Source organism: Lutjanus erythropterus, chromosome 24 (genome assembly GCF_056507025.1).
Source record: "Lutjanus erythropterus isolate fLutEry1 chromosome 24, fLutEry1.hap2, whole genome shotgun sequence".
NCBI classification, from domain to species: domain Eukaryota; kingdom Metazoa; phylum Chordata; class Actinopteri; order Lutjaniformes; family Lutjanidae; genus Lutjanus; species Lutjanus erythropterus.
This window is the reverse complement of record NC_139340.1, coordinates 11,678,050-11,689,423: the sequence shown is the minus strand read 5'-3', so window position 1 is coordinate 11,689,423 and position 11,374 is coordinate 11,678,050. Positions and strand designations below refer to the sequence as shown.

General features: G+C 40.3%; 1 protein-coding gene across 2 annotated transcripts; it reads left to right on the top strand.

Moving 5' to 3' along the window:
- The first annotated feature begins 1,240 nt into the window (after positions 1 to 1,240).
- pspc1 (paraspeckle component 1) lies at positions 1,241 to 11,357 on the top strand. Of its 2 annotated transcripts, XM_084713699.1 has the most exons (10): positions 1,241 to 1,718; positions 2,467 to 2,616; positions 2,734 to 2,885; positions 2,982 to 3,077; positions 3,207 to 3,403; positions 3,570 to 3,654; positions 3,800 to 3,905; positions 7,377 to 7,434; positions 10,066 to 10,202; positions 10,682 to 11,357. In XM_084713699.1, exons 1-10 carry the CDS (start codon positions 1,335 to 1,337, stop codon positions 10,910 to 10,912), a joined length of 1,596 nt encoding a protein of 531 aa, XP_084569825.1. In that variant the 5' UTR covers positions 1,241 to 1,334; the 3' UTR covers positions 10,913 to 11,357. The 2 variants fall into 2 exon arrangements, with proteins under 2 accessions (XP_084569825.1, XP_084569826.1); XM_084713700.1 differs by lacking the exons at positions 7,377 to 7,434; positions 10,066 to 10,202.
- The last annotated feature ends 17 nt before the right edge of the window (positions 11,358 to 11,374 follow it).

Here is an 11,374-nt window from a genome sequence, read left to right as displayed (position 1 = left end):
GTGCACTGCACTGTCAAACTGAGTCTCTTGTTGTTACTGGTTTGCATCTGTCAGAGTAATATTGTAGGAGCAGTTTGCTTCTGCAACATTGCATGCTCCTGTAACCTGCAACCAATACATGTTTAACGAAGATCAGTGTCTTATATGTAAAATAAATGCTTGAGGGCTCCAGATCAAAAGAGATCAAACAGCAAACCTCCTCTGCACCCTAATGAGCATTCATTATTTCTGCAGGCAACGTACAACAAGACCCTCCAAAACTATGCATGCCCTACAAGCTGCTTGCTTTTTCACGTTCCTTGAGTGAAACACATGGTATGTAGCCTATATATGGACAGACTCATATACATTTAGACTAACAGTGACAGACAGCAGCCCTCTGACCTGTGTGGATATGGAATCCCTGACAGAAGAGCAAGTAAGAAGACAGAAACCCTTCAGGCCCTTGTCAAACAGAGGAATTTACGGAGTATGTGAGCACAGATGTGCCATAATATCTGGACAGATGGTCGCTCTGTCATGGAAAAAGCTTTCAGCAGCACCTCAGGAACCTAAACTCTGATCGAATGACAAAAATGAACAGCAAAAGACACAACAGGATCAGGACCAGTCGAAATGTTTGGGCTATATGAATAAATCTGACTTGACATTAACTTCTTGACTGATGAGGCACCCATGCAGGCTGTATATTATTATTATTATTATTATTATTATCCTAATTTGTTTTATTATTATTATTATTATTATTATTGCAAATGTAAGACTCAAATGTGAGGATTTGCTGCCTTTCATATCACAATAGATATAATAATATTGATATTATATAATAATAATCAGTGTAAGACATTCGTTTTATTGATAAAACGATTAGGCATTGTGCAGCAAAAATAAAACATTTAATAATAATAAAAAAAAAATAGGGGCCAGGGGGTCACAAAAATCCTAGTTGGTGTTTTGATTTTACGCCTAAGGCCGTGTGTAGACCGGAACCCTTTATTTGCAACACTCTCGCGAGATTTGTACATTTTATTTCCTTATTGTGGATCTTGTACATAGTAAATATATTTTCTAATGTGACAACGATGTGGATGAAATCTAGTTTGGTTTGGAGACAGAAACCACTTGGATTGGGTCAGGAGAGGATCGTGATTTCGAGGGGAAGAAAAATTCTCGCGAGATCTTCTGCGGGTCTGGGGTTCCCTTCTAGACATCGGCTGCGCGCGCAACTGTCGCCATCTTTGAAAACTTGGAGGTGTGTGCTCCACCAGCACCGGACCACAAGCCTCCCCCACGAAGTTAGTTAAATTCAAATACATAAAGTACCTTGTCAGGGTATGGCTAACCGAAATATGCAACAACCGAATATGCAAAACAGTAATTCTCCTCAACCAGCCAAACCCGGGACCGACTCCCCGGCCCCGGAGCAGACACCGGCGAACAAAGACAGCCCAGCGCCGCCGCCACAGCCGTCCCCCTCGGCTGAACAAGCGGAGGGAGCCGCCGGGGAAGGAAGCGAGGAAGGACCGTCAGAAATGACTCTGGATATCACGAGTTTTCGGAAGCCCGGAGAGAAGACGTTCACCCAGCGGTCACGGCTTTTTGTCGGCAATCTCCCGTTGGATATCCCGGAGGAAGAGTTCAAAAACATGTTCTCTAAATATGGAAATATTAACGAGGTCTTCATCAACAGAGACCGGGGCTTCGGCTTCGTCCGCCTGGTGTGTACACACGTCTGCTCATTGGTTTTAAACGGTGTGTTTCGTGGTTAAAAAAGGGGGTTAGCTCCTATGTTAGCGGTAGCACAAGGTGCTGGTTGACTTGACACCCCTATGTTTAATATTAGTATATTATTTTATGTTGCAGGTTATATGTAATTACGTGCATTACAGCGTATATACAGTTTTATTGATTGAGTTAAATCGGTTGCGCTGTGCCAAAGCCATATCATATTAGTTTCAGATTTTTATATGTTGAAATGACATTTGGTGCACAGAATGTCTTGTTTCTTCTCCACGTGTCATTACATTGTAATGTAGTTGCTTCTACACGTGTTATATATGGCAAATAATGCAGCAATATATACTTTGAAAGTATGGGACTCACTTACATTAATCATTATAGAAATGACAGTGGTGCAAAGTTTTACACACAGGTGCAAATCTGGACTGTCAAATAGCTTTAAAGGTCCAGTGTGCAAGTTTTGGGAGATTTATTGGCAGAATATATTATATAATATAATAATATTTAGACCCACATAGGGAGATTGATTGTGCAAAAACCCAATTTTGGCATTATAATAGTAATAAATGTGTTTTCATCAAGGGAGAGGTGTTTGTAATCTGCACACTGTTCCTTTAAGTCAAGATAGCAGTTTTTATGTAATGTATTTCTACATAATTAATGAATGTTGCCATGTGCCTCTGTGAGGTATCATCATCTTTTTCCTTTTCATTCTTTGTCATTCAGGAAACCCGGACGCTGGCAGAGATTGCCAAAGCTGAACTGGATGGGACTGTTATAAACAATCGACCAATCAGGGTCCGCTTTGCTACACATAGTGCTGCACTCACAGTCCGCAACCTGTTGCCTGTAGTAACAAATGAGCTGCTGGAGCAGGTAAAATCGCACTCTGATAAAATTTCAGATATTCAACAGAATTGCTTGCTGCTGCTCTGTTGAGATTCTGATTTCCGTGGCATGATATTTAACATGAAAACCACCTTCCACCATCAGGCGTTTTCTCAGTTTGGGCCGGTGGAACGGGCTATTGTCGTGACAGATGACCGCGGTCGTCCCACTGGGAGAGGCGTCGTAGAGTTTGCAAACAAAGTATCTGCGCGTAAAGCCCTGGAGCGCTGCACAGAGGGAGCGCTGCTGCTGACCACGTAAGGAGTGTGTTGGTGAAGTTGGTGCTCTGTCTTACTTTGATTTAATTCGTGTAATCGGAGGGTTTCATGTGTTGTTGTCCTGCGTTTTTTCAGCACACCCTGTCCAGCCATCGTGGAGCCCTCAGAGCACTTTGATGATGAGGATGGACTGCCTGAAAAAATGCTGCAGAAGATTCCAAAGTACCATAAGTAAGTGTTAATTGTTTTGAATTTCACCAGGCTTAGTCAGACTCTTTTAGTTGGCCCGTCTTGTTCACTGTTAACAAGCCACTGGAGTTTTAGTTTATTTTTAAAATAAACTTTTTTTTTCCCCACCAGGGAACGAGAGCAGCCTCCACATTTTGCTCAGCCGGGGACGTTTGAGTTTGAATACTCGTCTCGCTGGAAAGCTCTTCATGAGATGGAGAAACAGCAAAGAGAGCAGGTGGACAAGAACATCAGGGAGGCCAAAGAGAAACTGGAGGCTGAGCTGGAATCAGCCAAACATGAACATCAGCTCATGTTAATGAGACAAGGTAGGGACTGTGGCTGTTAGTGTCCCCCTTTATATTGGTGTTTTAATAAGCAGCCTCTAGTTGGAGTAAATTAATGTTGTGAGAGTTTTGTTATTAAAGAGTGATTGCAGAGTTATATGCTGTCTGCCATTTTTTCTTACGTCTGTTGGTTTGCTTGTGTCTTCAGATCTGATGAGACGTCAGGAGGAGCTGAGGAGACTGGAGGAGCTCCGCAACCAGGAGCTGCAGAGACGAAAGCAGATAGAGATGAGGTGCGTTTTCCTCTCTTCAGCAAATCGTCAGGACAGCGTGAGAGATTTGCCAGTGCTGATTATTTCAGTTGCTGGCATTATGCTCTCCTTTTTTTTAAGTGCATGATTTTATTTGACTAATTCCCTCTCGTCTCTCTGGCTGAAGGCATGAAGAGGAGAGGAGGAGGAGAGAGGAGGAGATGATGAGGCACAGAGAGCAGGAGGACCTGAGACGCCACCCGGACGGCTTCAAACCAAACTACATGGACAACGTGAGTACAGCCATGCAGCCAAATGCACTTACAGACACACTAAAGCTTGTCCACTTACGTTTGCATTACTGATACATATCATAGTATCATGTACAATAACATGAAATAGATTTGAACAGTTTGCGCCGTTTAGATACTTAAGCTATATCCTCTGTAAGTTACATCATTATCCTCAGTTACTGGTCTTTGGTCTTGCAGTAGGTGCAGACTTTTGTATTTTTTCCTTGCAGCTTTCTGTCTGATTGAGCTCAAAGTTTATTACCAGAAGCACGATCTGCCTTCATTTTTGAATCTTTTGCATCTCGACTGAATTATGTTGCCGTGGAAGGATTTTCTGTTTCCTCATAGTGTCAAGGCAGCTTTCGGTACTGTCTATAAAGGCAGTATTTTCCATCTTTTTGATTATTTGTCATGACTTTCCTGTATTTGAATAGTTGTGGTCAGGCTGCCATGGAAACACATTACCTTAATACTGCAGTTCGTTGTGTCGAACTACACGTGAAAAATGAGAAACACCCACACAAACTACAAGTATTATATTATTAAACTTGCACCGTTTTTATTTATCAGCAATGTATTATAACTATTATCAGTAAGTTAAGTACTAAATTAACATTTCACGTTGTTTCTTCACTCTGTTCTTGTCATGATCCTTTCAATGTCTTTCCAAAAATCATGTTTATCCAGTTTAAATAGATTAATTAAAAACACCAACTGTGTAACCACACTCAGCACAGGCATGTTGACCTTAGCCTGCAGGGAGAACAAGCTAATGGTGCTAACACTCTGCAAAATTATATGACATTGTTTACCAATGCATTTTGGTACAACAGGGTTTTCATGGTTCGGGACTCTCCAGAATTATGTGCAGTTTCTTCTTCTCTGTTCTATACATACTGTATGTTTTTAAGTTTGGATGCAATCATGCACCTTAAAGAATAGCTTTACCTGTTTTCAGTAAGCTTGAGGAATCCGTTTTCATTATTATTTTTGGAGGTTGATTTATGTGGATGAGAGAAGAGTTTCAGTAGAGTTTTAGTTTTTCCTGTCACACTGAAATATATCCAATTTAATACTAGTGTTTTCCCACAGTTTTAGAGTTTTTCAAGGTGGGGTGTTGTGTGCATGTGAGAAACTGACTGAGTCTGATGGGTCAGCACAGGAAATACACAAATACATAATATAGTCTGTACAAGTTAGAGGATTGTATTTGATCAGAAACAAAGTTTGAGTGGATTCTAGGGTGTTAACTGTCAGTATGAGTGTCTGTTTGTGTGATAAATTGTTGATTTCTATGTTATAACTTTTCTCTTCAAATCCTTTGCTCTGTTTAGAGGTCCTGTTGGAGTCTACATCTTTGCATGCATCTAACACAAGCACACACTGACAACTTGCTTCTAGGACCAACCGTCCAGTTTATACCGAGTCTGTCCAACTGTCAGTAGTTGGAAAACTGTCTTCACTTCGTTGACTAACATCAAATTTCACCAAAAAATAGTTTTCGCAATGAACATGTAGATTTCAGTGGGATACATTCATTCATATCATTTTTTATTTCAAACTGAAGGGGAGCGTGTGTGTTGTGTCATAGTTGGATTGATATTTATACAAAAAGACACTTTACTTCCCTAACTTAGTTACTACCTAGCTGCTTTTGTCAACCTTAAAAATATCATATTTGATTTACATTAAGTTAAAGATCTATTTTGCAAACATCAGTTTGCTGTTAAATAGTGACTCCCAGAATATAAATGGTATCTGCTGCCATCTAGTGGTTCACTTTAGCTACAGCTCAGGCATCATTGTTCAGTCTGAAGACAAACAGGGATGATAGTGCATCAGTGATGTAGGGTTTTATCACTTTACTACTTTCCTTCTCATAATTGCAACATATTGATATTGACCATTTCACAGGTAAGTACACACAAAAAAAGGTTGAGCATCAAGTATTTGCAGTAATTTTGCATATCTTCCCTTTGGGAAAACTACTATTGCAGTAGCTGACTAGTTTTGGCACATGAATTAAACTTGCACACCTGATGAAGGGTCAGTAATACGATCTTGAGTCTATATATTTTTACTTTCATAATGAAGAGCGTAAATACATACATTTGCATGCAGCTGCTGCATTTCACCACTATGGTGGACATGTACAGAGTGGTGATAAAATGTATTCAGTGACATTCAGTGACGGATTTAAGCCGTTTCTATTGCTCATCTTCTGTTGTTGAATGTTATTCACTGTGTGTTTGCAAGATTTTATGTGTGAAACTGAGAGAAAGGGTTGTGCAATAGTTTGGATGTGAAGGAAATGTGTTCTTAATTGTTTTATTGTGAGAGAATGAATGAATGAATGAATGAACAGATGGTAGCGTACCGTTTGTTTCTGTGTGTTTTGGCCCTGAAACACCAAGCTGACTGTGTTATGTCTACTATCATGAACGATAGCTGGCCTTAATTAGCAGATGTTTTGCCGATTAATCGTGTTAAACCTGCATCAGAAATAGTCAAAAATTCTGTGCGTTTTTTTCCCCAGCTTTTCTTTCCTCATAATCAATAGATACAAGTCAGTCTGTAAATGCTTCATTTAATAGACACTAATTTTCATTATTAAAACTGTGTGGAAACAGTTACAGAGGTGAAAAAAACGCACCGCCTTCATTTTGGGACAGCTGATTCAGAGTCGTGTGCCTTCGACTGAGAGGAATGGACAGAGAGCATTGGTTCATTGCCTTTTAGTTGATGAAATATTAAATATTTTTTAATTTGGTGTATAGGCTAGATAAATCAAAAGGCTTAAAAAACTAAATTTCCATATAAGGGACCCACTGGAGACGTGTAAAGAGCTGCAAACACAATGGTGAGGGGAAGAAAATACATGCACGCTCTTGGTCAGGTGTAGTCCTCGCTTCGACAACGTGAGGTCTTTGGTGTTACAAAATTCTAGGTTGACTTGGTGTGTCAGGGCCATGTGTGAATGAGGTAATGTAGATTTTTATTTACAAAGATGTTTTGACATAAGAAGCCGACAGAATAAATAATTTAAACTCAAACAACATAACAAAAATAACATAATTGTGTAAATGAAATGAAGCCCAGTTTATGCGGCTTATTTTTCAAGATTTGCTCGCCCACGTCCGGCCGATTTGATTCGTCGTGAGCTCAGTTTGCACTGTGATTGCAACAGGCTGGTCTGTGATGAGCAAATCTACAGACCAGCAGGAGGATGGAAAACAAATCTGTCTTGCCAGAGTTCAAACACAGGCAAGAAATCATTAAAATTAACTTTGAAGCTCACATTTTCTGTCAATAATAAAGAATTGTAATTACAAGAGCCGCGGGCAGTTGACTTAGCTGTTATCAGGTCTGTGTAGAATCAATACGTGTACAGTGTGAGTGTTGTACGGTCGGCTATCCGCTGAAGTGCTTCAGCAGGTTTTTGTTCTGAAGGCTCTTCTTCGCTTCTTGCAGAGAGAACAGGAAATGAGAGTGGGTGAGCTGGGCCCTCGTGGAGCCATTAATATGGGAGGTACGGGCATGACTGTTTTAGACTGGTTGATGCAAAACCAGATCGAGTGACGATGAATTATGTCTGCTTTCATGTCGTTTAACAGATTATTTCTGTTGCATCCCGAGTGACTCCTTCTCAACAGATCTATTCACATTTTTTTTGGATCGTATTAATTCATACTTTGTATAGTTTGACACCGTTCTTGGTGTAAAATGGACTCACTCGGGATGTAATGTAAAGGAGGGGAAAAACATAATGCACTACATGACAACATAATGTAACAGAATATAAAGTGTACTGAAGGGGGTTGTTTTGTTTGGGGCGGGGCTTCATGGTCCCCGAGCTCTCATCCTCAGTTACGTGCAGATTCTAAATAAGATTAGATAATATGGTACGTGTTTCTCATCAGAAGCCATTGATAAATATGTGAAAATAGTTCATTTAAGAATATTTATTAGCTGCATTGGCTTTTAGTCCATCTTAACAGCCAAAATCAACCAAACCAACCAAAGACAAACGTCTGTTGACTTTGATCAGGAAGCTGTGTTTGTGCAGGATGAGGGGCTGGGGACTGAGGTTTGAATCTGTAATGTGGGACAGATTGTCAGAGGTTCATGGTGGCTCTTCACCTTAAAAAGATGATAACCCAGGATTGCACATCATCTCAGCTTTCTGTCATTTGTTCTCCAGTTTATATTTACTGATGTTTGTTGGGGAGGAGTCAGTTGTTTGAGAGTGTGGTTTAAATGATTTTCTCTTAGTTAACTAGGTAATTTTTTTCATATCTCTCATCTTGGCTGTTTTGTCTGCAGTAGTATTTAATGGTGTGTGTGTGTGTGTGTGCGCGCATGTGTGTGCAACATATGTACGTATATATTATGTGCTGTATGTTGGAAAATTGTCATTACGTTTCCATCCAAATGCAGTGCCAATTCTAAATGAATTTCCAGAAAGTCCAGAAAAGAAAATGCAAATTAATCCATCCTTTTCTGTTATGTTGATTAATTCTGTTTCCATTGCACTGCTCTGTTTCCAATTTTTTTCTCTTTTTTTTTTTTATATTTCGACTTTTTTCAAACTTCCATTGTTCCAGTTCCATTGAGAATGCGCATTGAACCAGGTGGATGAACGTGCACTTACTGCCAGACTCTTACCTCACATCATTGTGAAAGTTAATATCCACTTAGTCTGAGTAATCATTCGCCCAGTCAGCTGTGCACAAATATATTGCAATGTGTTTTTAAGAGCACTTATTGCTTCCATCATAGCTCTTCATTTGTTTTTCCATGAAGGAAATATAGTAAAGCATAGGTAGATAAGGGGGATCAAACTGGATATATCTAAATGCTGGAAGCCTACTGTAGTGTGTGGAAATGTTCAGATGTTTTTTTTCCACGCAGATTCAATTCTGATACCTGAACTTTGCGTATCGGCTGATAATGTGTCCTGATCTGATTTCTGTGCATTTATTTTTATTTTTATTATTCGTTTTTAACCACTGAGCACTACTAACACTGTTAGGATGTGACATTATTGATGCAATTGTTGTATACCCTGGCTCACTTTAAAAAAAACATTATGATAATAAATTACATTACACTGGATCGGTCCATAGACTTGCATACTTGCCACTACCTGATCCAGCATTTTAGACTCTAACCGAGGCACTTGCTGTACTGGTGTTGAAACAAACCTAATAGTGTGTACATATTTCCAAAGGAAGTCAGAGTGGGAGTGTGCAAGAGCTATTCCAAGGTCTTAACCTTCATAATCACACCAGATAAACAGCCTAAATTAGCTGCTTTTGTTGATTACAGTATTTGTGGTGGTAAAAACAAAAGAGCTCATATAAACTTAGCTGATTTCTGCCACCAGGCTTTTGACATGTTTGGTCTTTTCCTCATCCGTTTCAGAAATCTCGTACTTCGGAGTCTGAGGCTGATGTGAACATTTTTCCGACTCTGCTGCTTGTGATTACAGTTGCAGTCAAAGCGTTCTTATCTTTTTCTGCTTTCAGACCTATTAGTAGTGTGTGGATCTGTGTGGCAGTGGAGGATTGTGTCGTTGGGATTGGTGTTTGGTTTGGATTGAACCTGTGCTGTCCGTGCATGTCTGACTGCTTTTTGAAATGGTCCAAGGTTGTTTTGTAACACCTCTGTGTGCTCCATGACTCAAGGTGATGTGCAATCCAAGGTTCGATTAGCCAAAGATGTGGACGTCGGCACTTGGCCTCAATGTGTAGGAGTTAAAATGAGAACCTCTCTTTCTGTTTACTACACTGTCTGCCTGTAAATATGTGAATTTTAATGTCTGCTTTAACATAATTTACCAGCTGATGACCACTTTAAATTAACGTTGGTTTTTGGTTGTGTTTGGATCATTTATTTGAATGACTTAACAGGGTTTTGCCTGATTGTATAATTGTTTTGTAAAGGTCTAACTGATAAATTGAGCATACTGTTAAGGCGTACTGTAATTTTTAAAAATGCGACCTATAAATGACAGTCTTCATTGGATGACCAAAAGCCAACGTTAACTTTTACTCTGAAGTCACTGAGATTAGTTCTAGCGTTCAGTTTTTGCGGGGCGTTGGGTACATTACTTTGACCCACCAAATGACAAACCAATGCTCCGTTGTTTTGCGTGTAGATGGCTTTAACCAGGCCTCTCCGGGGCCCAGTGGTAACCAGGGTCAAATGATGGGCATGAGTGGAAGGGGAGGAGCCATTGGCCCCGAGGGAACTACAAATATGGGGACACCATTGATGGCAGAGAATGGACCCATGGTAATGTATCAGGAAAAAATAGCTTATCTCCTTCACATTGAAGCCGTTTTTTTTATAGGATGTGTGAGAACAATGCATAAAACAGGACTGTGCATCAAACTGTTAAAAAACAGTGAATAAAAGTAAATAATTTGGCTTCTCAGGATTTCCCAAATAAAATAAAGGTAGTGGTTGAGTTTGAGCATAGGTACACCTTTGGCTGCCTTTAAAAAAATCTATATCAAAATTTGAAGGAATTGAAAGTTGATCTGAAAACTGTAGATTTAACTAATAGTCTTATTCCTCTCTCTTCCTTTGTCTGCTTGGTTCAACCACCTTTTACTCTCGGATGGTGACACTTGGATCAAACTAAACCCTGACTGATGGACTTGGAAAACTTTTTTGGATATTCATGACTAACTTCCAAACATGATCCCATACCTATAACACAATTGGTTTTTAAATGTCATTCTTGTAACGCTGACCCCATGATGCCACAGCGGAACGACAGATACCTTCAGGGTGGACCAATGGGGGGCCGACCAGAAGTTGAGTCCCCAAAGCAGCAGCAGCAACCGCAGCAGCAGCAACAGCAGCAACAGCAGCAGCAGCAGCAACAGCCGCAACAGCCGCCATTGGGTCCTCAAGTCGGACCGGCCCCTGGATTTGGCAGGGGGAATCCAGTCGCGGGAGTCTTTGATGGGCCGAATAACAAGCGCCGCAGATTTTAAAGAAGCTTTCACACCGCCACACGGTAACCACCCTGGAAAATGCCAACCTGCAAGAGCGTCCCCTGAAAAGCAGAGCGTTTTAAGAAGCGCCTGCTGCTGCTGAAGTCCACGCCGTGATGACAGGCTTTCCCTCACTGAAATGACTGGAGGCGGTGAGTTACAGCGCGGTGGTGTGAAAAGGCCCTAACTTCTATAATCATGGAGACACAGTGGATCTCTGTTACTGCCCCGTCCCGATAATTTCTTTTTATGTTTTACCTATTTCCCTTCCTGTGACTTTAATGTCTGCTGAAAAAGTCAGACTTTGTTAGTTTTGTATATTTTTTTTCTAATTTTGTTGTAATTTGTCCTGCAATACAAGGTGTCACTGAGGGGGTGTTATTGTGCGATTGATAAAAGTACAGGATGAAGCTTTCTAACTTCTTCTGCAGTGTTTTTTACATAATATTTTTCACAGCGTAT